Here is a 26,734-nt window from a genome sequence, read left to right as displayed (position 1 = left end):
CATCATCAGCAGCAGCAGTATCTTTCATCAGTTCTTTCAATATTGCTACTGGCTTAACTCGTCTTACAATAGTTTTTTCTCCATGTGTCTTCAGCTCTTATATCAGCATATCGTTTTGTTGATTTCAAAAACCTGCCCTAACATCTTCCATCTTGAGTGTTCTTTGATCTGTTTTTCTATTAATGTGGGTATCTTTGACTACTAGGTACCCTTTTTCGCTCAAGCTTATGCCATATTTCTCTATTTACATTATATGATCTAACTGTAGTGCAGTCATCTCTTACATAAGTCTACCTTTTGACTAATGTTTTACTCACTTCCTCCGCTCACTTGTACTCAGTTTAACATTACTCATCCACCAGTTCACACTGCACTCCTTCTCCCCCCCCCTCTCTCTCACTCTGTGTGTATGTGTATGTGTGTGTGTGCATACATGTTTGTATATATATATGTGTGTGTGTGTATGTATATATAGTAGCTGATATAAATGTTGGTTGGTTGGTTGATATTCCAGTCACGCTATACATCATGAAGAGAGAGAAGAGTGTTTAAAGTAAGAGGTGCAAGATGAGTGCACATACAAGGCTTGGTGGCAGGAGATGGAGTAGAGGGAGTAAATGACAAAGTAGTCATGGGAAAAGTTACATAAATAAGAAATTTGTTTATTAAATTTTATTTTAAGGCAATACCTTTTTGAAAATTAGCATTCATTTCATCTTTTTGTATTAGCACCAAAAAAATTTGATGAAAATTAAATTATGATTATTGTATGTGTGTTGTATCTTCTGATGCTATCTATGTTGGCAAAAGTACATTTTCTAAATTACCCATTATATACCAAGTGATGTTCTAGTGCAGTGGTTTTCAACTGTTTTTTTTTACTTATGGACCTCTTTGATTACTATTTTATTCAGATGAACCCCTATTGCTACTCGAAGTTTAAAAACTAATTTTATAGATACTTCTCTCAAAATTCCTCTTTTGTTTTTCGTAAAGCATTAAAGAAAGAAGCCAAGCTGGGTTTTTTTGCAATAAATACATCTAAAGTAAAAAATTTTCACAGATCCCTAATATACTACTCTGGATCCCTTATTTTCTAGTTTGCTTGTTGGACCTCCCTCCAATTTTATATGGACCTCCATGGATCATATGGACCCCAGTTGAGAACCACTGTTCTAGTGTATGTGTGTGTGTGTGTGCACGTGTGCCAGTGTATGTATACACACACACACACACACACACATATGGTCATAACTGCCATCACACTATGCAGTAACTTGGGGGAAGTTTCTAATCTTGTAGACCAATGCATTTGTATCAACATTAGGAAAGGCATCCAGCTGTAGAAACTCTGCCAAATCAGATTGGAGCCTGGTGTAGCCATCTGGTTTCACCAGTCCTCAGTCAAATCGTCCAACCCATGCTAGCATGGAAAGCGGACGTTAAACGATGACGACGATTTAGTCGTCAGGAATTGTGTGAAAGCCCATCATGTATGCATACCTGCATATATATATATATATATATATATATATATATATATATATATATAATACAAATGATATATGAGCATATGCATGTATACATACATATATGTACATACCTACATCTACATGTATATATAGATGCATATCCAGGTACAGGACGTTAGAAAAATGAACGGGGACATAAAAACAAAACGGACTTTGTTTACAGACAACAGAACGAACACACAGGAAAACAGACAAGCCACCTATGGAATTTTTCCTTCATCCGCTGCCTCTATTCTAAACTAGGCGTTTCGAAGATGAGGCAGAACGCGCTCTTAGAATAACTCTTCCTGAGTAGTGAATTAACCCACTAAACAGAGGAGTCCAAGGTAGCAAACACAAAGATAGATAGATATAAGATAGAAAGGTATGGATTTGTATATATGTGTGTTTGTATTGGTGATCAGGTGTATTGAGCAAAAAGTACCTTGTGGAACCAGCTATGCCCAACAATGCAACAGCATAAAATAACATGATACAAAAACAAAATGTTTACATGTATATATGTTATGTGTTAAGTGTGTGTCTGGATTCAGGCAAATGTATGCATGTATGATATATAGAGACAACAATAAGGGTTAAGTCAAAAACTATAGGCAGTTTTTTTTTTTTAATTCAACTGGAAATGCATTTTTACAAATTTTGAAAATACAAACAGTTTGTTTCAATAGAAAATAAAAATTTGGATTAAAAAAAAAATGTATTGTGAATACAAATTTAATTAGAAACCTCCCCCCCCCCCCATACTCACCTCCAAAAACAATACAGAAATAATTTTCTTTTCTACTAACCTTCTATAGTTTAATAGAAATAACCTTTGTTTCTAATTAATATTCTTTTTAATTAACTTGGTGTTTTTATATTTGTTTCACTACCCCTATTTTCTATTCTAACAAATTAAAAATACTTTTTATATGTTCAATAATAATAATCCATGTTTATCTTACTTACATGGTTTTTATGTCATAACAGTTTTGTTTACATTGATTCTTCTCGTCACTAGTGGGTGAATGGTTCTGCAAATTCAGGCATTTGCACGAATTGTTGGAGCAGGTGTTTACTGTTTTGCTGTTTTAATAATTTTTGCTTTTTTATAATGTTTTTTCTATTTTTGTTTTGTTAATTGTTTGTATATCTTTTCTAACACTAATCACAGAACTCAGATGGAAAAAATATTTACAAATAATGGGAGAGAGGGATTCTGTTATTTATTGAGGCACCATTGAAGGTTTTTTTTTTTTTTTTCTTTGTTAAAAGTGATTTACTGGAATGCTTTCCAGCAACTATGGAAAGATTTCAGATTAATACTGCAAGTAAACAAAGCACTCATAAAAAACATCTTGCTCCTCTTTTCCTCACAACTGCATATAGGAGTGAGTTGCACTACCCTGTGGTACCAATTTGTTTTTACTGTTTGGTCAATTGTCTTTGAATGTTATAGGTCTTTTGCTAAGTGTAATGTAGTGCTAATGATGGAATACATATAGATAGGTTGTAATACTTAGATACATATAAATAACTTGCTTTCAGCAGGAAGGTTCAGCAACTTGTTTACTTCAAGTGGCTGTGGCTCTAAGTAAGTTGGGATTAGTTTTTCTCTTACAATCTCATCCTCATATTCTGGAATCACTAGTTGGAGCTAGTCTAACCAATTTCTTAGTGAAAGTTAACACATGTAAGTATAAGTATGTTCTGGCAGAGAAGAAAACCCTCAATTGTTATATATATATTATACTATAAGGCTTAAACTGCAATGCATATATAGCTTGAAGGAAGTTAGTAGATATTATTGTTTGAGTGTATTACACAAGCAAATTTCAGAAACCAGTTTTCAGTAGTATAGCAGTGTTGGTGATGAAATTAGGTGAGCAAAAGCCATATATAAGTTAAGATTTTCATAATAGCAGCACTTGAGCCAGTGCCTTTGTTTTTACTTAGCTTTTACCACTTTCTCTACAAATAGTAATGGTTGATGTTGCAATTATACAAACAAAAGAAGTCATAAATTCATTTATACCCAAAATACATGATTATTGAAATAAATATTCTGAAAACCACATTTGGCTATACTCATCTAAGAATTCTTCAAAAAAAAAGTTCATTATAGATGCAATTAAGCATTTTTAATAGTTGTGAATCAAAAAGCTAATCTCATTAGTTTTTTGTAGTGAGACTTCTTAATTAAGAAACATAACTGTCTGTCACTGAAAATGTAACTGATTTGCCTTTTGAGAGGCCATCACTTTTTTTAAAGTAAATTCGTAAGAAATATTTCATGGAGTTCTTCAAGAGTAAGGCATAATATTGGTTTCAGAATGTTTATCATTTTTTCAGGGTATGTATTGCTAGACTACTCTACTATACAACTCTTATTGTATATTTGTAACCTCAGACATATATATATATAAACAAATCTATCAATGAAGATTTAATAGTAAATTGAATTTTTTATTTCACTTGTCCATTAAATTAATTTTGAGACTTTGAAGTTATATTTTTTTGTTGTTTTAGTTTGTATACTTTGACAAGTGTTTTCAGTTTCAGAAACTATTGATTTCATGTTTCTTTTTTTTTTTTTTTTTCAATTTTAGCTATTTTGTTTTGTTTTGTGTGGTCTCTATTTATATATTTCAGTTCCCCTTTAGAATGAGGAGCAGATAGGGGTCATTCCTTTGGTTCCCATCAATTTGACTAGTTTTGTCCACAAACTGTTGCTGCATCTGACTTCAATGCCTGAGTTTTGCAAGTTATACAAACAAACAAGCATTATACTTCTAATGTGTTGTTTCTCTTTGTAATCTGTCCTAATTACCACCAAGTTTGTGCAGGACACTCAAGGATACTGACAATGAAGCAACTGCTGGATTTTCAAAGTAGTGGTTTCCTATTAACATCATCATCTAGGTCTATTCAGAAGATTTTGAGAACAATACTGGAAACTAACAAAACACATTGTTTATAATAGCGATCTATACTTGTGGCTGCTAGTGTAGTGTCTAAGCTCTGTTTCCTTGGCATGACGGAGATTAGAAACCAAATCTTCGTTTGTTTTTGAGGTCTGTAGAATAATAGTTTTATCAAAGAAACAACAAGGCCTCACCTTTCTCCATTGTGCTTAGTGCATGGTATCTATCTTCACTTGACTGAAATGAGAAAACAAGAATTAAAGTAATATTTTAAGCCATAAACATAAGCACTGTTCCAATAATAGGATGCAAATGCTTAATACTTTGGCTGTTTTGTTAGACAGTCAATTAACCTGACTATCAACAGCACCCTTTTTTGAACAGCTTATGTATTGTAAAATAAATAATGAAAAGTTTTTCTTCTGACATTACTGGAAGGCATTGTAGTGCATTGGTTGCAACCCTAGTTTTCAAGCAGAATCAACAACACATTTTGATACTTACTTAAAACCATTTCTGTGGGTTTAGGTCGCTAAAATGCTCTTCAAACAGCATGAACAGTACTGTATCTATTTACTTTTCTCTAAAATTCTAAAATCTCAAGTTTCTTGTCCGAGGATGAATGTGTATCACAAACAAATTTTCAGAAAAAAACATGTTCGTAGGAGTCGAAATTGTGAAATTTTAAAATCATTTTAAAGCAGCATTTGAAGAGTGAATCAAGGGAAATAATTCGTAGATTATTGCTTTTCATTAGAGACGAAAAAATTTCCAAGGGAAGTAATTAAGATGTTTATAAAACAAGAAAATTTGTTTAAAATGACCCTATTGCAGAATAGCTTGGGTAAGTGTTATCTACCACAGCTCTGGGTAGACTGAAGACTTGTGAGTGAAATTGGATAGATGGAAACTGTGCAGAAGGTTATCAGGTGGATTGTACCTATAACATCCTTAAACAGAGTTTTGGACACTTTCTTTGATGGTTTCCACATTTTCAATTCACTGTGAAACACAGCTTTAGAGATCCTGGTGTCTTTGATATGGATCAAATGTCCCATCAGCACAACTGCTATTCCATCAGAATAGACTTGACTTCAGGTATATTTTTGGCTTGTTGTAGGACCTCTTGATCAATGATGTGGTCTCGTCAGGGAATGTTCATTATAGATTGTGGTTGACATAACTGACAGCTCATTTTTACATGCTAGTGATACAATGTGTAGGTCTCAGTAGAATACAACAGTCAGGATAGTACAACTGCTTGGTAGACTTTTCATTTTGATGACAGTTTTATGCCATGTTATTTTCATGATTGATCTTCAAATTTCATGAACGCAATTGTAGTTGACAATATTCTATGATCCACCTTCACATCCAGGCTGTTGTAAGTAATTGTACTGTCTAAATATGCAAGCATTTTCTTGCTTAGATGCTTATTTGTAATTGTAATGGTCAGGATTTTGTGTGCCAACACTCCAGGTTTAGGTGGGTGCAAGATATCAGGCTTTATCACATTTATTGACTGGGTGAAAGATGATGCCACACATTGAAAAGAGCATATAATTTTCTAGATATCTTTTATGGAATAAGCTACCAGGGCTAAGTCATTGGTGAAAAGAAGTTTGCAAATACACACTTCACATCACTTCCAATGTATATTAGTCTTGATATTGTTCAACAATCCAGCATCAACTCTTGTGTAGATATACACGCCACCTCTGTGATCACTTGCTAGCTTTTTAAGCACAGTACCTGGAAATAATGCAAATAGCATTGGAGTGAATGCAGAGCTTTGTTTTATTTCATGGTAACTGGTAAAGGGCCTGAGCTGCTGTTTTCAAGAGATAATGGCTGACATATCATTGCAACATTGCTTGACAATCTCCACAAGTTTATCTGGGCATCTGTATGTTTTGAGCAGGGTTTATAAGCCCTTTCATCTCACCCTGTTGAGAGATTTTGTAAAGTCAATGAATGTAATGAAAAATGGAATGTGTTCTGTGATATATATGTGATAGATTATATGTATACTTAATCAATAAATTATGTATATATTTATCATTTATATATATATATATATATATATATATATATATATATATATACTCTAAGTCAAATCCAGTATGCACACTTACATACTTTGTTATATACTAACATACATGCATTTAGGCACACATTAGGTACAGGCCTGGCTGTGTGGATGATTGACTTCTATCATAGCCAACAACACCTGCACCTTGCGAATGAAGTTGATGTTGGAAACAGAAGAAATCTGTTGTATATAGATATACGTACATGCGTGTGAGAGGGAATTCATGTTATTTTCCCTTACCTTTACATGTGTGGTGATTGGAAACAGAAAGTGTCACTGTTTATACAGGCAGTGTCATTTGCTTGCAGTCCATCGCAATAGCATGTCCAGCTTATCTTACTTGGAAACAGATGATGATTGATGTCAGGAAGGGCAACCAGCCATGGAATACTCTACCTCAGTGTAGTCTCATCTGACACAAGCAAGCATGGAAGGAGTAGATGTTAAAGCAATGATGTGGATGATCACACACCTAGGTACAGCCATAGGCATAACTGTGTAGTCATGAAATTGGCTTTGCAGCAACAATCTCACTGCTTAGCACCTTGTGTGTCTTTTGCTATAACTTTAGGCAGCCAGTCTTGCAAGTGGACTTGTAGATGGAAACTGAAAGAAGCTCATCATGTGTGTGTGTGTGTGCTCATGTCTCATGTTAATACACTATTTTTCAATAAAAATCACCATTATAGAAGCAGTGTTTTTCATTTGCGGTCTTCTAAGAAATTCTTTCTGGCCATTGTTCTGTTCATGTTGGAAGGACTAAGGGAAACAGATTAGGGTTGGTGGCAACAAGGGCATCTGGCGATAGAAAATCTGCTTCCACAAATTTCCTTTGATTCATGCTAGCATGGAAAAGTGGACATCAAATAAAATTGATGAGATGGACAAGGACAACCGTGTAAAGAGGTGCTGATATCTAACTGTGGAGGGAACCTATGCAAGGGGTAGACCCAGGAAGACATGGGACAAGGTGGTGAAGCATGATCTTCGAACATTGGGCCTCATGGAGACAATGGCAAGTGACTGAGACCTTTGGTGATATGCCATGCTTGAGAAGACCTGTGAAGCCAAATGAAATTGTAGTCGTAGCTGATGCTGGTGTCACGTAACTGGCACCCATGCCGGTAGAATGTAAAAAGCACCCATTAAACTCTTGGAGTGGTTGGCATTATGTAGGGCATCCAGCCATAGAAACCATGCCAAATCAGATTGGAACATGACGCAGTCCTTCAGCTTACCAGTTTCAGTTAAATCATCTAACCCATGTCAGCATGGAAAGCAGATGTTAAAATGGTGATGATATATTATGTATACACACACACACACACAGGTGTAGACATGGCTGTGTGGTAAGAAAGTTGCTTTCCAACATCATGGTTCTGGGTTCAATCTCACTGCATGGCACCTTGGGCAAATATCTTCTACTGTAGCCACTGGCCAACCAAAGCCTTCAGAGTGGATTTGGCAGAAGGAAACTGAAAGACACATGTCATATATCTGTGTGTGTGTGTGTGTGTGTATCTATGTTTGTCCCCCACTACCATTTTACCAGTGTTGGTGTGTTTACATCTTTGTAACTTAACGGTTTGGCAATAGAGACCGATGGCATAAGTACCAGGATTGAAAAAAAAGTACTGGCATTCATTCATGTAACTAAGAATTCTTCAAGGTAGTGCCCCAGCATGGCCACAGTCTAATGACTGAAACAAGTAAGATAAAAGATATAATTTTGTTTGTATGTGTGCCACACCTCATTATTTATGCAACTCCATGGACTCGCACGCATGCAGACACACACATGCATAAATTGCTTTCATTCTCCAAAAGTGTTGGATTTCTCTGATGTTCCCCTCCACCATCTGTTATACATAACAATAATAATAATAATCTGATAGCTCAACACTTGGATGTGTTATTAAAATTAGTAAAAAGATAAAGAAGAGATGGTTCATCATTTCTAATATTATGATAATAATGCGAAAAAACTATTTGTTTTTGGAATTGTATCTCACTCAAGGGAATCGTGCCAAATGTCTATATTGATAACTACATGCATGTTTGGGCTGAGTAACTTCCTGTTTTTCTAAAGACAATGTCAATATTATTTTCTCCTCACCACTTTGGTGTATCAACACTTTCATGTTATCTGTGTGTGTGTGTGTGTGTGTTGTGCTATGTGTTTCAAGGGTATGTATGATGTATTTTTTTTCTTAAAGAATATTTTAGGGAAAAATGAATGCTCTTTTTTAATGTTTGTGTGTGGGTTTTTTTATTTATTTATGGTTATGGGTTTATTTCACATTGTGTGTGTGTATACACATGTATATTTATTAGTGTGTTTCTGGGTCTATATATTTTATATTTATTATTCTTATATGATAGTCAGCTTTTCTTAGAATTTCCTCGCACCAGCATGGGAGGTGGGGTAGGGGATGGTAGCAGCAGCAGTGGTGAGGTTAGGTTGGTTGTTGTTGTGGTGGTGATGACGATGAGGATTGTAGAATGGTAAATGAAGAATAAGTTTTCTTGTACTTGTTTCTTTGTAATTTTCTATTTAATCTCTATAGTGATGCAAACTCAAAATATTTCAGCTTTCAAGCTCTGCAACCAACCATAGGATAGCTTGATTTATATATATACTTCTACTATCTATATATAGTTTCACATATGTTGATGGAACTGTGTGTTGCAAGACTTGCAGATTTGTGATAAAGTAGTATTGCCTACACCAGCTGACTCTACATTCTGGTTTCAATTGCAGTGGAAGCTATATAACTTGCCCCTCACCCTATGTCTGAAAGTTGAGCATTCACTGGTTACACTAGATTGAGAACTAACAAGTGAGTTGGTCTGTGTCATGGCTGACTTGCCCCTTAACACATCACACAAATACAATGCTTTTAGTGGAAACTGGAATACTATTACAGGTGTTACAAGAACATTTTTCATTCAACGGAAACAGACATTTCTATTCTACCACAAAAATTTTTCATTCATAACTTGTTAACTCTCTTTTCATTCATAACTGTCTATTAACTTGTTTTCCTGTCATGTTCTTTTTTCCTTCTGCTTTCTTTTGCAACACAACTGCAACCACTTCTTGTATGGGCCATGCAAGAGATATATGTTTCCCCTCTCCCACTTCTCTCTCTCTTATCCTCCAATCATTGATTTCTTTTTTATGCATAAGACCAATTTTATAAGGAATATTTGATACAGCTGTGACCAACCTTTCTCTCTTGAGAAGCTTATCTGTTGATAATTTTTCCTGTAGAAAGAATTAAACTCAGCGCCACAAATTGATGAATCACTCATCAAGTTTACACAGTACCCACCTTCAAATTTAACAAAACAGGGTGGCAAGTATAAATGAAAGCCAACTAGCTGTGATCTGTGCAATAACTAGCATGCGTGGGTGTGGTATTTCAGTGCAATGAGATTTCTTCATACAATGACAGGGCATAAACCAGCAAACTTTTCATTGGTTGCCTAGTACCTAATTGTCACAGCCATCTGCACTCTTTCCTATAAGATCCTTTGTTGACCAGCATTTTAAAAAATTTCTAAGTTAACTGATACAGAATTTGAAAATGAAATTGTGAATGAGGAATTAAAACTGCATTGTATTTAGTCCTGTCAGAGACTCTGATCTTTGACCATGACTGCCACTACATCACCTTACAGTCATTCACTTCAAACACAGACTAACGAAAGAGTCACTGTATGGTTGCTTGACTTGCTATATGTAGTAGCTAATCCTCCTCAAATCAAAAAGACACATTGAACTAAGATATCTTTGGTCAAATAGATCTGTTCAGTGAGGTGGAACTTAGATTAAATAAACAATAAACATGCATGCAAACACAAAAATAAACAAAATCCATTTTCTCAACCACTTCATTGTGTGTGTGTTTCTCTCCTTAGCCCTTTTTCCTCATAAAGCAAAATGTTCAAGTTCTCTCTCACTTACTGGAACTTATCTGCCCCATGTGTTTCCACCAATTACAATATTCCACCTCCTCAAGTATTAATCCGTCTGCTTTGCAAATGTGGCAGTAGTTGGTTTGGTTGTGTGTGTGTGTGTGTGTGTGTGTGTATGAAACTCGTAGTTAATGTTGCAGTAAGTCAAGTGACAATATGATACAACGAGCAAGTGGAGATGAAGTGGGTAATGATGTGGAGGGTGGAGCTACAAGCTGTAATTACTGTGTCAGGTGGCGGCAGTAATAGCAGAACAGTTTCCTGATTTTCTACACACACACACACTCACTCACTCACTTTGTCACCAGAATGTTTTGTCAACTAATTTTGTTTTCATTTGTAGGTGTGCATTTGTATGCTTTTATTTGTGTGTGTGTGTGTGTGTGTGTAATACTGCTGCTATGAATCCTACTTATGCTGAATACACACACATATCAATATCGGTAGACACATAAATCAGTGATATGTAAATGACAACAATTCAAGATGGTTGTATTAAGTAAAGAACCTGAAAGTGCGTTTCAATAACCTATAGACTTTGTGTGTACATGTGTGTGCGTCTGCGTGCGCATGCATGTGTGTGTATGTGCACGTGTGTGTTTCAGTGTTTATGTTTGCTCCAGACTACTCAACTGAAAAGGAGTTCCAGCCTTGTGCAGCCCCCCACTCCTCTCTCTCTCTCTCTCTCTCTCTCTCTCTCCTCCTCCTCCTCCTCCTCCACACAGCTGTCACATCTTGGATATTCTGCTGGGTCAAAGTTGGGAGAGCCTTGAGTGTGACTGTGTCTGCTCGTGACGACACAGGCACTTAAAACACTAAGCAAAAGCATGATACATGACACAGTCATATTCGCTTGCAAGTGTCAGCAGTAGTTTTATATGTAATATAGTTCAGTGTTTAAGTTTGTGTTATTAATATTATTGTTGCTCTTTATACAGCTAATTTGCAAACTTAGAGAGAGCAGATTATTAACTAATTTAATTTACTGCTTACTAAGGAGAAAATTAAAGCTACTCCTTTGTGAAAAGATAAAATTTAAGAATTGACCAAAAAAGTGCTTATCACCAAACTACAACTGATCTAACTGCTCTGAGTTCAAACTTTCCTGATGCAGAATACACCTTTAATTTTGCTTAATTCAAATAAAAATATTGGTTTCAAATTTTGGCACAAGACTAGCAACTTCAGGGTAGGGGTGAGTCGATTATGTCAACCCCAGTACTCAATTGGTACTTATTTTATCAACTCTGTAAGGATGAAAGGTAAAGTTGACCTCGGTGAAATTTGAACTCAGAGCATAAAAACAGATATAATGCCACTAAGCATTTTACCCTGCTTGCTTCCGATTCTGCCAGCTCACCATCTTATTTCAAATAAAAATATCAAAAGAAGGTTTGTTATGTTTTTTTAAGTGAATAATTAGTGATGGTGGTGCCTGACATGGCAATAGTCCAGTGGCTGGTTCTGGTAACAGAATAATAATATATCATCGTTTTTTAGTCACATCCACTGCAGGAAGCAAAAGGCAAGGCATTTATCTGTAAAATAAGATTATTCAAATAATCTATACATGTTTCCACTAGGCCATTTGATTACTTGACTACTATTATTGAAAAAGGTGAGAGGCAGGAGAATGTATAAACAAATAAAAAGTGTACAATAGGTAAGAAATTGGATTATAGGCTATCTGGTCTTGTGTTCAAACCTTAAAACTTGATAGCTGTTTTTTTTTTAAACTTATAAATCTGCTTGTCTCTATGTATCCAGCTGATGACCGGTTCCACTTTTACTATACCACTTGTGTGATTAACATGAAGACAAAGCATAGAATTGTGAGAAAAAAAACTTAGATTTAAAAATAATCTACCTAGCCCATGCTAATTTGGGAAGAAAAACCATTACTATAAAAACAGTATGTGTGGCATGCACGAAACAGCCCTTGAGTCATTTTTAGAATTTTGTGTGTGTGTGTGTGTGTGTGTTTTATCAAAAACAAGTGTCCAGTGGAATGCATATCCTGTTTTACCCAAACAGAAATCAGGGACAGATATAATATTTTGTTGGATTCATTGTGTTTGATAAAATATACTGACACATCACACTGAGTTTTTGATTCTAGATGGCTAGTCATATTTCTGTGAACTGGTTATACTATGTGTGTGTGTGTGTGTGTGTGTGTGTTTGCAACAGAGTAGGCTCCACTAAAGCACCCAAAGTGTCGAGTGTTAATGTGGGTGACAGATAAAGTATAACGTTTCAAATTCAAAATTTGACTGAAATTGTAAAACAAGCCTTACATATAAAGTGTTATTTCTGTATCAGTCCTTCATTTTATTTTTCCTAATCTTTCTCCTTTCTTCCTTACTATCTAACTTATCCTTTTGTTTAACCAAGTTGCTTTTCCTTACTTGGTTGATTTTAATACTGTTTCCTGGAAATGAAAATATTGTCCCCTATACCTGATTCGGTTGCTTTATTCTCTACTGATCAATTAAGATTGTGTACTTGTTAATGATTGATCACATTAGACTGGCTATCAGATTTATAGAAGCCTGTAAATTTGTATGGATCCAGACATGGCAGTATTGCAATCATGCAATTCCAGATTTGATTTTACTGCATGGAATTTTGGGTAAGTATCTTCTATGATAGCCTTGAATTGACTCAGATGAGTGAAACCAGGCCAACAGAAACTATGTGGAAGCCCATCAGGTATACTGTATCTGATCTGAGTTGGCCGACTTTATCTGTCACGTGCATTAAGACCACTTACTGAAACCTTGGATGTCTTTAGCAAGTCATTTGTTTTTGTACTTGCCTTTCCTCCACACATAAAGGAGGCCTTACAAAAGGTTATATGCACTGCCCTATTTCCTTTGCATATATATTTTTTAAATCACAATGCTGGAACTACATAATGCTTGTGTCCACTTAATTTCACTCTTTTGATACCAACCTGCCCGAGACCATGCCTGGTTTTATGATACAAACTTCCTGTTTAAAGTGATCTAAATTAAAATCTTCCATCGAAATTTCATGTCAGTTTATGTTCCAAACACCAGCTTAATAACGACAAAGTTATTTTACTAAATTTTTTCATTATTTTCAAGACTAATTAGAACAAATGCAGTGTTTTTCATCAAAAATGTACCAGAATGGTTAAATATAATCCAGTGTATCAAACTATGTAAAGTAGAGTTCAACAGCAGATACACTGATGGTTTTGTAATGTAGGTCTTATAGGCTGCATGCACCCTGCCATAGTACTGCTTTGCATCTTTACAGACTGGGACAGTGAGAATCAAATACTTTCGGCAATGGACACAATGCCTTGTTAGTTGCATGGTGCAAGCCATTGAATTGCAGTATGCTAGAATCTCATGTACATATAGTGTATGTTCATATATATATATAAACATATGTACACATGCACATATAGAGAGAGATAGAGGGTAGTATGTAACCATTATGGGATACTACTATGCTGTACTATACTATTATAATCAACTTTAACCTCCTCTTTTTAAACAGAAGGTGGTGGTGTATATGTGTAACCAATAGACATTCTCAATTTTCTTTAGTATTATTATTTCGTTGCTGTTGTTTTGATGTTATAGTTTGTGTGTATTATGATATTCTATTTTAATGTTCTTTATCAGAACTGTATTAATAAACACTTGAAACCTTGACATATTATATGTTTCATTATGTAAATATTGTTGTGTATATATGTATGTGTTTTTTGTTGTGTAGCTCTATGAAATTTAGGAAGTATGTAATTTGTTGCTATTCCAAGAAAAAAAAAAGCATACAGCCACTCCTTTGTTGGTTGGTATGTTTGCATGTGTGTGTATGTACACACACAGTTGTGTATGTGTGTACATACATACACACACGCTAATGACGGATCCTCTACCTCTGTTTCTCAACCATTTTTCTACCTATGGATCCCTTTGGTTCCTATTTTCATGGATGGCCCCTCCTAGTAATTTGATGTTTTAAAATCCTATTATATATTTTTAGAATTGAATATTATTAGGAAAATTATATTTAAAAAAAATTTTAATATTTTGTTCATTGTAGAAGTATAACCAATTTATTACACAACTTTTAACAACAAAATCTGATATGAACCCTGGTTGAGAACCATAGCTCTACATGGTCATTTGGCCTGCTAGAAATAGCAACCAAATTTCCTTCATCACACTCTACCAAGGATGTATTGGCTAATCTACTATACTGCTTGACAGTAAAGTTTAGGTGGTCACGGTTGGAGTGTCTTTGATTATTAGATCTGTTTGGTCTTGACTGATCTATAGTTACACAACAAAAAGAAATGCATTCATATTACATATTTATTATATATGTGTGTGTGTGTGTGTGTGTGTGTGTGTGTGTGTATGTGTGTTTATTCTCAAGCTTTTTTTTATCTTTTTAGTCACTAGACGACTTTGAGTTCCTGAAGGTATTAGGCAAAGGAACATTTGGTAAAGTTATCTTGTGCCGAGAGAAAACTACCAGCGACCTTTATGCTATAAAAATTTTGAAAAAGGCTGTAATTGTTGCCAAGGTAAAAGAATTATTTAAAAAAATTTTTTTGTTAAACCTGCTTATGTGCAAAACCATCACACCAATGCACACTCATACACACCTACTCAATGTTTTGTCCTGTGTTATCCTTTGTTTGTCTCAGTGTAAAACTTTTGTGGTTAATAAAGTAACTATTACTATTATCATTATTAAGGCAGTGAGCTGGCAGAATCGTTAGCACACTGGACAAAATGCTTAGCAGTATTTCACCCATCGCTACATTCTGAGTTCAAATTCCGCTGAGGTCAACTTTGCCTTTCATCCTTTCAGGGCTAATAAATTAAGTACCAGTGAAACAGGCCTTGTGCCTATAGTAGAAAGGATTATTATTATTATTAAAGCGGCAAGCCGGTAGAATTGCTAGTGTGCTAGGCAAAATGCTTAGTGGCATTTCATCCATTGCTACATTTTGAGTTCAAATCCCACTGAGGTGAACTTTGCTTTTCATTTGTTCGGGGTCAGTAAAATAAGTACCAGTTGAGAACTGGGGTTGGTGTAGTCGACTTACCCCCTCCTCCGAAATTGGTGGTCTTGTGTCAAAATTTGAAACCATTATTATTATTATTATTATTATTATTATTATTATTGTTATTATTATTTATTATTCTGGCAAGCTGGCAGAATCATTAGCACGCCAGGCAAAATGCTTCACAGCATTTATCTAGGTTTTACATTCTGAGTTCAAATACTACCAAGGCCAACTTTTCATCCTTTTGTGGGGGTTGATAAAATAAGTACTAGTCAGGCACTGAGGTTGATGTACTCAACTGGCTCCTGCTAAATTTTGTGCCTTGTGCCTATAGTAGAAAGAATTACCGTTACGATTATTAGAGTAGGCAGAATCATTAGATCATCGGAAAAGTTACTTAATGGTATTTCTTCTGGCTCTTTATGTTTTAAGTTCAAATCCTGCTGAGGTCAATTTCACCTTCCTTTCAGGGTTGATAAAATAATACCTGTCAAGCACTGGGTTTGATGTAATCAACTAATCTCTTGCCACTAAAATTTCTGGCCTATGCCAAAATTTGAAAAAATTATTATTTGTAGGCATGTCTGTGTGGTTAAAAGACAATATGGTCTTGGGTTCAGTCCTACTGTGCAGTGCCTTAGGCTGACCAAAAACCCTCTGAGTGGACTTAGTAGGAAAAAGCTGAAAGAAGCCCATCGTATACATATGCGTGTTTACATTTGTGTTTCTCCAAACATTTGGTCGGCCATGAGTGATAACATTGCTATTGTTTTGACCCTTCAAAGACCTGCAGAATACAATGTCCCTTACTTGAAAAATCAGGTATGGGTTAGTTACTGGAAAGGCATCTGGTTATAAAACAATGCCTCAATTGTTTATTCACCTATACATGCTAGTATGGAAAACGGATGTAAAAATGAACATTTATTATTCAAGTAGCTGAACATAAAATGGATTGTGGTATTTGATAATGTTGCTTTTCATTCAGATCCCATCTGTCAACTTTTGTCTTTTATCCTTCTGCATCAGTAAAATAAATAAGCAAGCATTTGGGGTCAGTCTTGTCAACTATCCTGTTTCTTCTAGAATTCCTTGCTTCACATGGCAAAATAAGCAACTACCATTATGATTTTCATTTTAATTAATATGTTCTTAAGCAAGTTAAGGTAATTTAACTTGTTTGATTATCAATAGTCTCCACACCCTTTTCATGGTTGAGTGATTATCTATAGGACAGGGGGCGTGATTTAGTTATTAAAACAATCAACAATGACTGATAATGTGCAAATATGTAATTATTTATATGTATTGTTGTTTTTTATATTTGTTTCTAATGATGTGCTTTTTTTCCCATCCAGGATGAAATTGCTCATACTTTGACAGAAAACCGAGTTTTACAAAATACCAGGCATCCATTTTTAACAGTAAGCTTGTATTTGTCTTTATTTGAGCTGAAATTTGCACACACACACACACACTTGCAAGTACTTGTGCACATACATATTCATAATTCGTACACACTTTCATACATACACAGATGTATGTCCATTCAGACTCAGCTGGCACTCCAACAGTTATAATGACAAGGTTTCCAATTGATCTGATCAAGGGAACAACCTGCTTGTAAAATTTAATGTTCAAATAGCTGAGTATGCTACAGTGTGGCACAGAGTGTGACAACGCTGTCCTCTTGAAATGCAAGTACTAACTCATTTTTGCCAGCTGAGTGGACTGAAGCAACATGAAATAAAGTGTCTTGCTCAAGGACGTAATACACTGCCAGGAATGAAACTCATGACTTTATGATAGTAAGTTGAATCACTAAGCCACGCACCTTCACCATTCATACTCAGAAATGCACAAAAATGTATACACAAACAAGTAAAACTCACATAGATGTACTGGTCATGTATCTGAAACCATGCTTGTTCTACACCCAGAAACATCCTAGATCATATCCGATAGGAGGCCAGGCGCCTATCTATTTATCTGTCTCTCTTCTTCCTAAGTGGAGGCGCAATGGCCCAGTGGTTAGGATAGCGGACTCGCGGTCATAGGATCACGGTTTCGATTCCCAGATCGGGCGTTGTGAGTGTTTATTGAGCAAAAACACCTAAAGCTCCATGAGGCTCCGGCAGGGGATGGTGGCGAACCCTGCTGTACTCTTTCACCACAACTTTCTCTCACTCTTACTTCCTGTTTCTGTTGTGCCTGTAATTCAAAGGGTCAGCCTTGTCACACTGTGTCACGCTGAATATCCCCGAGAACTACGTTAAGGGTACACGTGTCTGTGGAGTGCTCAGCCACTTGCACGTTAATTTCACGAGCTGGCTGTTCCGTTGATCAGATCAACTGGAACCCTCGTTGTCGTAAGCGACGGAGTGCCACTTCTTCCTAATCAGCCACTACTACAATGACATCTGCCCTTCTGAATTGACTAGCTGCATATCACCTCCAGCCAGGTCAACTCATTCCATTTGCCTCCTCTCCTCCTATCATTCTTTCTCTATCTCATCTCCCAAACATACTGAGCATACCAATCCAGCTTCCCTTAGGATTCCACTCTCTGCAAGCTCCCCTACCCTTCTGCTCCACATTACTCCCTCAAACATTTACTCACATATGTAAGTTGAACATGAACTGCACCAGCTTGGGGAGGATATGGCTACTGTTCTGCCTCTTCTGTTTGACATGATGCAAATATATGCACACAAACACACAACATAAAATGTCATTATCTATTCTCCTTTCGTCACTCACCCACTCTCTTTCTCTCTTTTTATTTCTTTCCAGCAATTAAAATATTCATTCCAAACAGCAGATCGACTATGTTTTGTTATGGAATATGTGAATGGTGGAGAACTGTTTTTCCATTTATCGAGGGAGCGAGTATTCACTGAAGACAGAACACGTTTCTATGGTGCAGAGATAATTTCCGCATTAGGTTACCTGCATGAAAACAATATAGTATACAGAGATTTGAAGGTAATGTGACTTCCTCTGAGAATGATTTTGTATACTTTTTTTTTTTTATGATGGAGAAGATGCCTGTGTATATCAATTATACATAACACACACACCTGCACACACACATGTATATTTGTATATAATGTAAAGATTGGGTTGAAAAAACCCTGGATAGAAAAAATTCAAAGCCATGTCTCCTGTGAACTTGACAAGTTTTCTACCATTGGGCCAAAGCGATCCTTCAGATTTCTCTATCCAATTTAGAAACTTCATTTTTACCAGCGAGAATCATTTGTTGTTGATGTCATATTTGCTTTCAGACTGCCAATCCACTGTCCTCAGATAATAACCCTTTCTACTATAGGCACAAGGCCTGAAATTTGTGGGGAGTGGGTAAGTCGATCACATCGGCTCCAGTGTTTCACTGGTACTTAATTTATTGACCCCGAAAAGATGAAAAGCTGAGTCAACCTCAGCAGAATTTGCACCAAGAATGTAAGGACGAACGAAATGCTGCTAAGCAGTTTCCCAGTGTCATAACAATTCTGTCAGCCCGCTGCCTGACTGTCCTCAGATAATAAAAACAATCCCATATGTTATGGGGCACCATCCTTTGTGGAAATGATTAGTTTTTAAATAGTACACACCACCTGATTGTTAATTACTACCAGAACATGAAATGAATGAATGCAGTTTTTGTCTTATATTAATGCATGTTAGTCTGCAGTGCTGAGTTCAAGTTTTACCATGCATGTAACTTTGAGAGGGATGACACAGACTGACTTGCACTAGAACCTTTTTTTTTCCCCTTAGTACCAAGGGTTTATTTTAAGTACATAAAAACCTATGGAGATGTGTCTGTACTAAGAAAATGATATGCAAATGTATGCAAATTAAATATAATTTGCTGTTTTTGTCTTAGGTGATAAATTTTTTTTTTTCCATGAGTTTTTAGAGACCTCATCCATAGGCAGTTTTAAATTTGGATGGGGACAAAATTTTGACTTTGATCAAGGCGTTCTCCTATGCTAGCCTAGATATTCTACTTGAAGAGGATGTCTGTAGTATTGACTCTCCAACTTGATCAATGGCGGTACTTGCATCTAATAGCACTAAGAAAATTTCATTATTCAGGATTATCAGTATTTTGGTTTGTGTAAATGAAGATGCATGAATATACGAAGCCATGAATTCATTAATAAACTGATTAATTAATTGAATTATTTTTTTTTGTTTCCCAGTTGGAAAATCTATTGTTAGACAAAGATGGACATATAAAAATAGCTGACTTTGGATTATGTAAAGAAGAAATGTGTTTTGGTGCAAGCACCAAGACTTTCTGTGGTACCCCAGAATATTTGGCTCCAGAGGTTTGTGTTATTCATTGTCTTACTACTGGTTTACCAATGTTATTAGCTTTTTTGTTTCTCTCTCTTTCTCTCTCTACAGCTTCACATCAAGTTATTCATAGAATAACAGGAATTATTGTGACAATATCTTTTTTGTTATTTATTCTGTGTTTCTGTAGCTTAGTAAATTTAGTTGCCATATAGTTGTATTGAGCTCACAAATCTTTTCTACCAAAAACTTTTCAGAGTTATTTACTTTGAATTGTTATCTCCTATCTGATTAGCCTGTTATTACATAACATGCTTCATGAGTTTAGTATACATACCTTATTAGTATTTCCTCCTATGTTCTATATACTCTGGGAATGCATTAAAGACCTTTTCGGGATTACTTTATTTGAATTCTTACTATCGGGTAACTAATTTCATGTTATTACATAACTGACTTCACAATTTGGGTATTCATAACTTATTGGGAATTCCTAAAAACAAGATCCTGTGTAAGACAGTTCGGTATACTCTGTAAATGCACAAAATCCGTTTTAAGGGCTACATACTTTGTATTGTTGTTATTGGATTAGCAAAACAATTATGAGAATGAACCAAGGGATAAGCCCTGCTTTCCCGGGAATTACCAGGTATGTCAGTTAGTAATAACATAAAGATGAAAATATTTAAAACTAAATTTAACAACAAATGTTAGCCTGTGAAGGATCTTTGAAGAACAGGTTAATAAATAACTTACGTACATTGTGGAGAATATAGCATCCCAGTATGAAAGACAAAAAAGTAAATGTACACCCTTTATAGTCCTGTGGGTTCCTAGTGGTTAGGAGCTTAGTACATGACATTAGATTTTGTTTTAAATATTTGCATCTTTGGATTATTATAGTTGAAGGATTTTGAAAATGTTTCTAATTTTCATAACCTGTTTCTAGTGAATAAACAAGTGTATCCTGAAAATTTAATAGCAAAAAGATTATTGATACTGTGTCAGCAGTATTTCAGGAATTTACCTTGAATTACTATTATGTACCTTCTGTTAATCTGACAAAACGGATGATCTGGTGCAATCTGAACCAAAAAGTATTGGATAATTGATGGTGCATCTGTAGTTTTCCAGAACCAAACTTCATTCACTACACATACTGCAGTGGCAGGCACTGCAGTCATAGCTTGTAAGGTACTAGCAAACCAAATTTTGGATCCAAGTTCTATTTCTGGTTGTAACTTATTTCAGTTATATTATTTATGCCATGAAACAATTGTGACCATCACAATTCTCATTCCCTTATCTCTTGAAGTCAGTAGGGTACATGATCCACATATGGATATAGGGTTCATGATCCACATATGGATATTTCTATTTATGAAAAAAAATACCAAACATATGAGACTATTTTATATATAACAAAACTCTCTGAGTGGTTGGCGTTAGGAAGGGCATCCAGCTGTAGAAACTCTGCCAAATTAGACTGGAGGCTGGTGTAGCCATCCGGTTGCACCAGTCCTCAGTCAAATCGTCCAACCCATGCTAGCATGGAAAGCGGACGTTAAACGATGATGATGATGATGAAAACATAAATATCCCAGCATATTAAAATGAATGCTAGTCACAAAGTAAATAATGAAACAATGTATATTTTTCTCTTTTTGTTTCACTTCATTTCAACTTCGTGTTTTATCTCTTTCTTTAGGTACTTGAAGACAATGACTATGGGAGAGCTGTGGATTGGTGGGGGACGGGAGTTGTTATGTATGAAATGATGTGTGGTCGGTTACCTTTTTATAATCGTGACCATGACAAGCTGTTTGAACTAATCATTCTACAGCCCATACGATTTCCTCGAACCCTTTCAGAAGAAGCTAAATCCTTATTAGATGGCCTTCTCATCAAAGACCCATCAAAAAGGTGAGTTCGAATTTTTTCAGATTTTTAAAAATATTTTGTTTTGTTTTCTTTTTATTCAGTCACAGAAATAAATGCCATTTACACACCACCAGCATTACCAAAATTGACTTGGCACTGTTTGGCATGTAGTAACAACTAGCAACTGTAATTCTCTCCAACAATGCATGCACACATACACATGCATTCTGGCTCTCTGCTTTCTGAGTTCAAAACCTGCTGAGATCAACTTTGCCTTCCATCCTTTCAGGACTCAATAAGTAAAGTACCAGTCAAGTACTAGAGTTAGTTCTTCTCCCTTTCTGGAAGAAATTGGCTGTGTCCAGATCTTGAGAAGGATGTGCTCTGTTAGGTTTCAGTTTGTCATGCTATCACACTATCTTACAGTGATGCCTCTATGATTCCGAGAAGAGTTTAGGGTCTGTGCCAAGGTATACTAAATGCACACATGCTTCATCACATGTTGAAAAACATTGATCTCATTACTAAAATGATGAGGAATAAAGGCAAAACAAAACAATATTATGACTAAAAGTGAAGTAAATAGCCATGGTTATATATATATATATATATATATATATATATATAAGGTGAGCTGGCAGAATTGTTAGCATGCTGGGCAAAATGCTTAGTGGCATTTTTGTCTGTCTTTATGTTCATAGTTCAAATTCTGCCAAGGTTGACTTTGTCTTTTATACTTTCAGGGCTGATAAAAATAAAATAAGTACCAGTAGAGCACTGGGGAAGATATAATTGACTTGTTCCTCCTCTGAAATTGCTGGCTTTGTGCCGAAATTTTGAAGTCTATATATATGTATATATTCATATATCTGTCCACTATTCCTAGAAGAGTTCTTTGTGAGATTAGAGTCCTCAAGCACCTCCTCTATAGGGTCCTATCAGAAGCAACTGTCATTAGACTTTTTGGCTGGATTCTTAGCAATGACCAATTGAAACTATGGATATTATCCAACCATCTCATTCTTAATCTGTCCATATGTCTCCTGAGGGTTAGCTTAGCTTGAAGAATCCATCTGGTGATTTTTTTTCCTGCAACATTCTAATTGCATGTCTGTGGTGCCAGAACTGTGACCTCTCAATGCAAAGAAGTAGTGGCTCAACCTGGAGAGACACCCTGAGCTCCAGGCTACTGTACCCTGTCAAGTAATGTTACTCCAGAGATCCTTAGGAGGAAGCCCATTTCAGCCACTTGTATTCATGATCATATTCTTTCAATCATTACTCACCGTTCCTGAATAGGCGGGTAGGGGGAGGGGGCATGAAAACTGAATTGAAGATGGCAAGTTTGGTTTTTTAGCATCTTCTCCTCTTCTGAGGATCAAATGCTGGAGCTGGCCTTCCATTACTTCTAAATATGGTCCTGAGATAATTAAACTTCTTCATTTATCTCACTGATGTACCACTAACCTGCAGAGTGCACTGGGAAGACTTTCTTGAAAGGACCAATGTGTCTGTCTTTTGCAGCAGAAATTCTCGTCCTTGCCTTGCAGTACTCTGCAGCAAACCCATTCAATGCATGCTGGAGATCACCTTCTGATGAGCCTGGTAACACCATGTCATCTGCAAATATCACCCAACTGATTCTACACTCACTGACTGGGATACCACTTCCACAATGGATGTGCAAGTCAATCCAGTTCATAACAATTATGAAAAGGAGATGTGACAATACACATCCTTGCCAAAGTCCAACTCCCACTTTGACTTATATATATATATATATATATATATATATATATATATATATATATATATATATATATATATATATATATATATACATATACATATGTATGCATTTGTGTATGTAACAAATCTTATCCATAGAGAACCTTTAGTGACCTTAATAGAATCTGCTTGGTATTGAGCTGGAGGAAACTGATACTGTAGAATAATTGCACTTTTTTTTCTTTACAAGAATAATAAAATGTCCAAATTTTTCCAAATCTGTCTCACTTTTGCTAGCTTGTAAAACTGAATATAACATGATAAAATGAACAGACTAATTCAAACTTTGTACTGCTCTTGATTGCTGCCTATATGTGCTTTTTATTTGTTTTATTTTTTCCTTGTAGGCTTGGTGGAAGTGAAGACGATGTCAAAGAAATAATGGCTCACCAATTCTTTGCCCCTGTTCATTGGCATGACCTGCTTGAGAAAAAGGTAAACATTGAACATAGGGCATAACAATTTCTCTTATTCTTCCCTGACTTTGTTGCTGTAAATCTTGAATCTTAAAATCTTAAATACCTTACTTTCTTCTTTTTGGCATATGTCATAGTACTGTCTTCACAGCCACAGGTTTTAGGTTCAATCCCTCCTCATGGCACCTTGGGCAAGTGTTTTTTCTACTAAGTCACCAGGCCAACCAAACCCTTGTGAGTGAATTTAGAAAATAGGAAACTATAAAGCCTCTCATCTATCCTCAGGACTAATGAGTTTCTTCTGTCATGTATAAGTTACTTTGGATTTTTTTTCTTTAACTAAGGGTTATCATTTCCTTAGCTGGACTGCCTGTGTACACCCTACAGAATCTACATCTATTTATTCCATCTGTTTGGCAGTGTGATTTTTACTGTTGAAAGCCCCTTTTATCATCTGCCACTTCACAACACTTTTGTGTCTGTAATGTGTGTGTGTGTCCTTGACATTGTGTGGTAATTATCAATCTTTTATGAAAACATGTCTGGCCATGTTGAAAGGACTATGAGCATTACTTGCAAACAGGTAAAAGATGGTGACAGGAATATTGTCTATCTATAGAAAATCTGCCTCAGAATTTTGTCAGATCCATGCAAATTGGAAAACTGGATGTTAAAGTGATGATGTGGATGATAGTCATCTATATATCATACTTAACCCTTTTGATATCAACCCATCTGAAACTGCCTCTGGCTCTGATGTACAAATGTCCTGTTCATTATTTACATTATTTACAATTGACGGATATTTGTCCTTATCTTGTTTGTTGTTAACACAATGTTTCGGCTGATATACCCTCCAGAATCAAACTTCTTACCAATTTGATTAAATGGATCCTCTGTCAGTTTTGACGAAGACTATCCATGTTGTTTAATCAATGGCTCTACCTAGTATAGTGTAAATGGTGAAGTATTCTACAAGTACTTGATCTAATGTAAATGGTGAAGTATTCTACAGGTACTTGATCTATGCACATATACTAACACTTACACACACACACACACACACACTACTATGTTAGCAATTTTTTTTTATTGTGAACTGAGACAAGGGACATAATTTTACTTACCATGAGTTCTCAACTGATAATATATTCTGTTCTTATCTTTGTCTCATGGTTTTGTTGTTGTTCAGCCTCAGGTCTGCTCTGATCTAGCTGACCTATGATGAACTGCATTCTGCTCATGGTCATCTTATTTAAATTTTCTCAAGTGTGTTCCTTCTTGTTTTAGATCAGTCTTGGCTATCCTGCGCCCCATGGGACTTTCTGAATGTTATGTGTAACAAAAAAAATTGCCTTGAAATTTCTAAGTAGTGTTGCCTGTCTGATGATGATCCATATCTGATGCAACTTACTTCTCGAAAATGGTTGCTCATGCCTGTTTTAGATGGTAGGGTGTGATTTAACCACAACCTACTCGAAACTGCCCATGTCACAGATTCTGTTTTAAAGTGATCTAGATTAAAACTTACCATCAAAATTTCATGGTAATTCGTTCCCAACACTAACTAAAAAATAATGACAAAGTTATTTTACTAAATTCTTTATTATTTCCAAAATTAGATTCAACAAAATCAGTGCAGGCTGACAGGAATTTGGTAACAAAAGGGTTCAGGAAGATGCTTTACCTGCTGATTCTTGTACATAAGTCTCTCGTCTCCATGTTATAAATATTGTTCAAGAAGGGCTGATACAGCTTGGCACTGGTGTTATCACAGGGGATGCTGTCAGAAGGCAGGAAGTTGTAATCATTCTTGTAGGGCGTCTCATCTAACACCAACAGTTTTGCCAATCCACTGTCCATATATGTGTGTGTGTGTGTGTGTGTATGTGTTTATTAATTTCTTTCCGTCCATTTGCAGATTACACCACCATGGCGACCAGATGTGAAATCTGCTGATGATACAAAATACATCCCTGAGGAATTTGCCCGTGAGCCTGTTGCTCTCACTCCACCGCAGACAATAACTCCACCCCTTGAGGCTATTGAAGAAGATGAGTTCGAGTTACCCTATTTTTCACAGTTCTCCTATCATGGCAGTAGAAGTAGCTTGGGAAGCTATCTTAGCGCGTCTGCAGCAACTGCAGAATTATTTTAACAAAAAAAAAAAACAACCAAAAAAACCAGGCAACAAGAAGCAAAATGTTATAATAATAATAATAATATTAATAATAATAATGATAATAATAAAATATTAATAATAATAATAATTTAACAAAAAATTATTTGGAAGAAAAATACCCCCTCCCCTAAAAAAAATTTAAAATGAAATTAAAAAAATTTAACAATGTTGAGGATGATGATGATGGTGGTAATGATTTATAAAAAAAAACAAAAAAGACTTAAACAAGACAAGAAGAAAGAACACTGAAAGAAAGAGAGGGAGAGAACAAAAGTGAGGATGATTTAAATTTTAACAAACTGGAAAAAATGAAAAAAAGTAAAAAAAAAAAAAAAAATGCGATGTCTTGATTGGATTGGATTGGATTAAAACCCTGTATCTTTTGTCTTTTTTTTTTTTTTTTACAATCTGCAATTTAACACTGTAACAATAACATGAAAATAATAATATTAATGATGATGATGATGATTTCTAACATTGGCTCAAAGGTCGCAAGCTTTGGTGGGAAGGATGTAGTCAGCTTGGTCGATCTTCCCACAGCACCTCTTCTGACATTTGTTTTATCAGAAAGGTCAGTGTCTTTGAATTAACAAAA

The 26,734-nt window shown here is 35.6% G+C and overlaps 1 protein-coding gene across 13 annotated transcripts in view; it reads left to right on the top strand.

Moving 5' to 3' along the window:
• Positions 1-26,522, top strand: part of LOC106867463 (RAC-gamma serine/threonine-protein kinase) — a 126,993-nt gene extending 100,471 nt beyond the window's left edge. For 12 of the 13 annotated variants that reach the window (XM_089359595.1, XM_089359591.1, XM_089359589.1 and 9 more), the window contains 7 exons: positions 14,947-15,078; positions 16,926-16,991; positions 18,361-18,552; positions 19,776-19,904; positions 21,581-21,795; positions 23,889-23,976; positions 25,879-26,160. In XM_089359595.1, the coding sequence (XP_089215721.1) occupies positions 14,947-15,078; positions 16,926-16,991; positions 18,361-18,552; positions 19,776-19,904; positions 21,581-21,795; positions 23,889-23,976; positions 25,879-26,115 (1,059 nt within the window). In that variant the 3' untranslated portion in view covers positions 26,116-26,160. Of the gene's footprint in view, positions 1-14,946; positions 15,079-16,925; positions 16,992-18,360; positions 18,553-19,775; positions 19,905-21,580; positions 21,796-23,888; positions 23,977-25,878 lie in introns of all 13 variants that reach the window. The other variant, XM_089359585.1, reaches the window with a different exon arrangement.
• The last annotated feature ends 212 nt before the right edge of the window (positions 26,523-26,734 follow it).

This window comes from Octopus bimaculoides, chromosome 11, assembly GCF_046866305.1.
Source record: "Octopus bimaculoides isolate indiv1 chromosome 11, ASM4686630v1, whole genome shotgun sequence".
NCBI lineage: Eukaryota > Metazoa > Mollusca > Cephalopoda > Octopoda > Octopodidae > Octopus > Octopus bimaculoides.
This window is presented reverse-complemented; position numbering and strand designations above follow the sequence as displayed.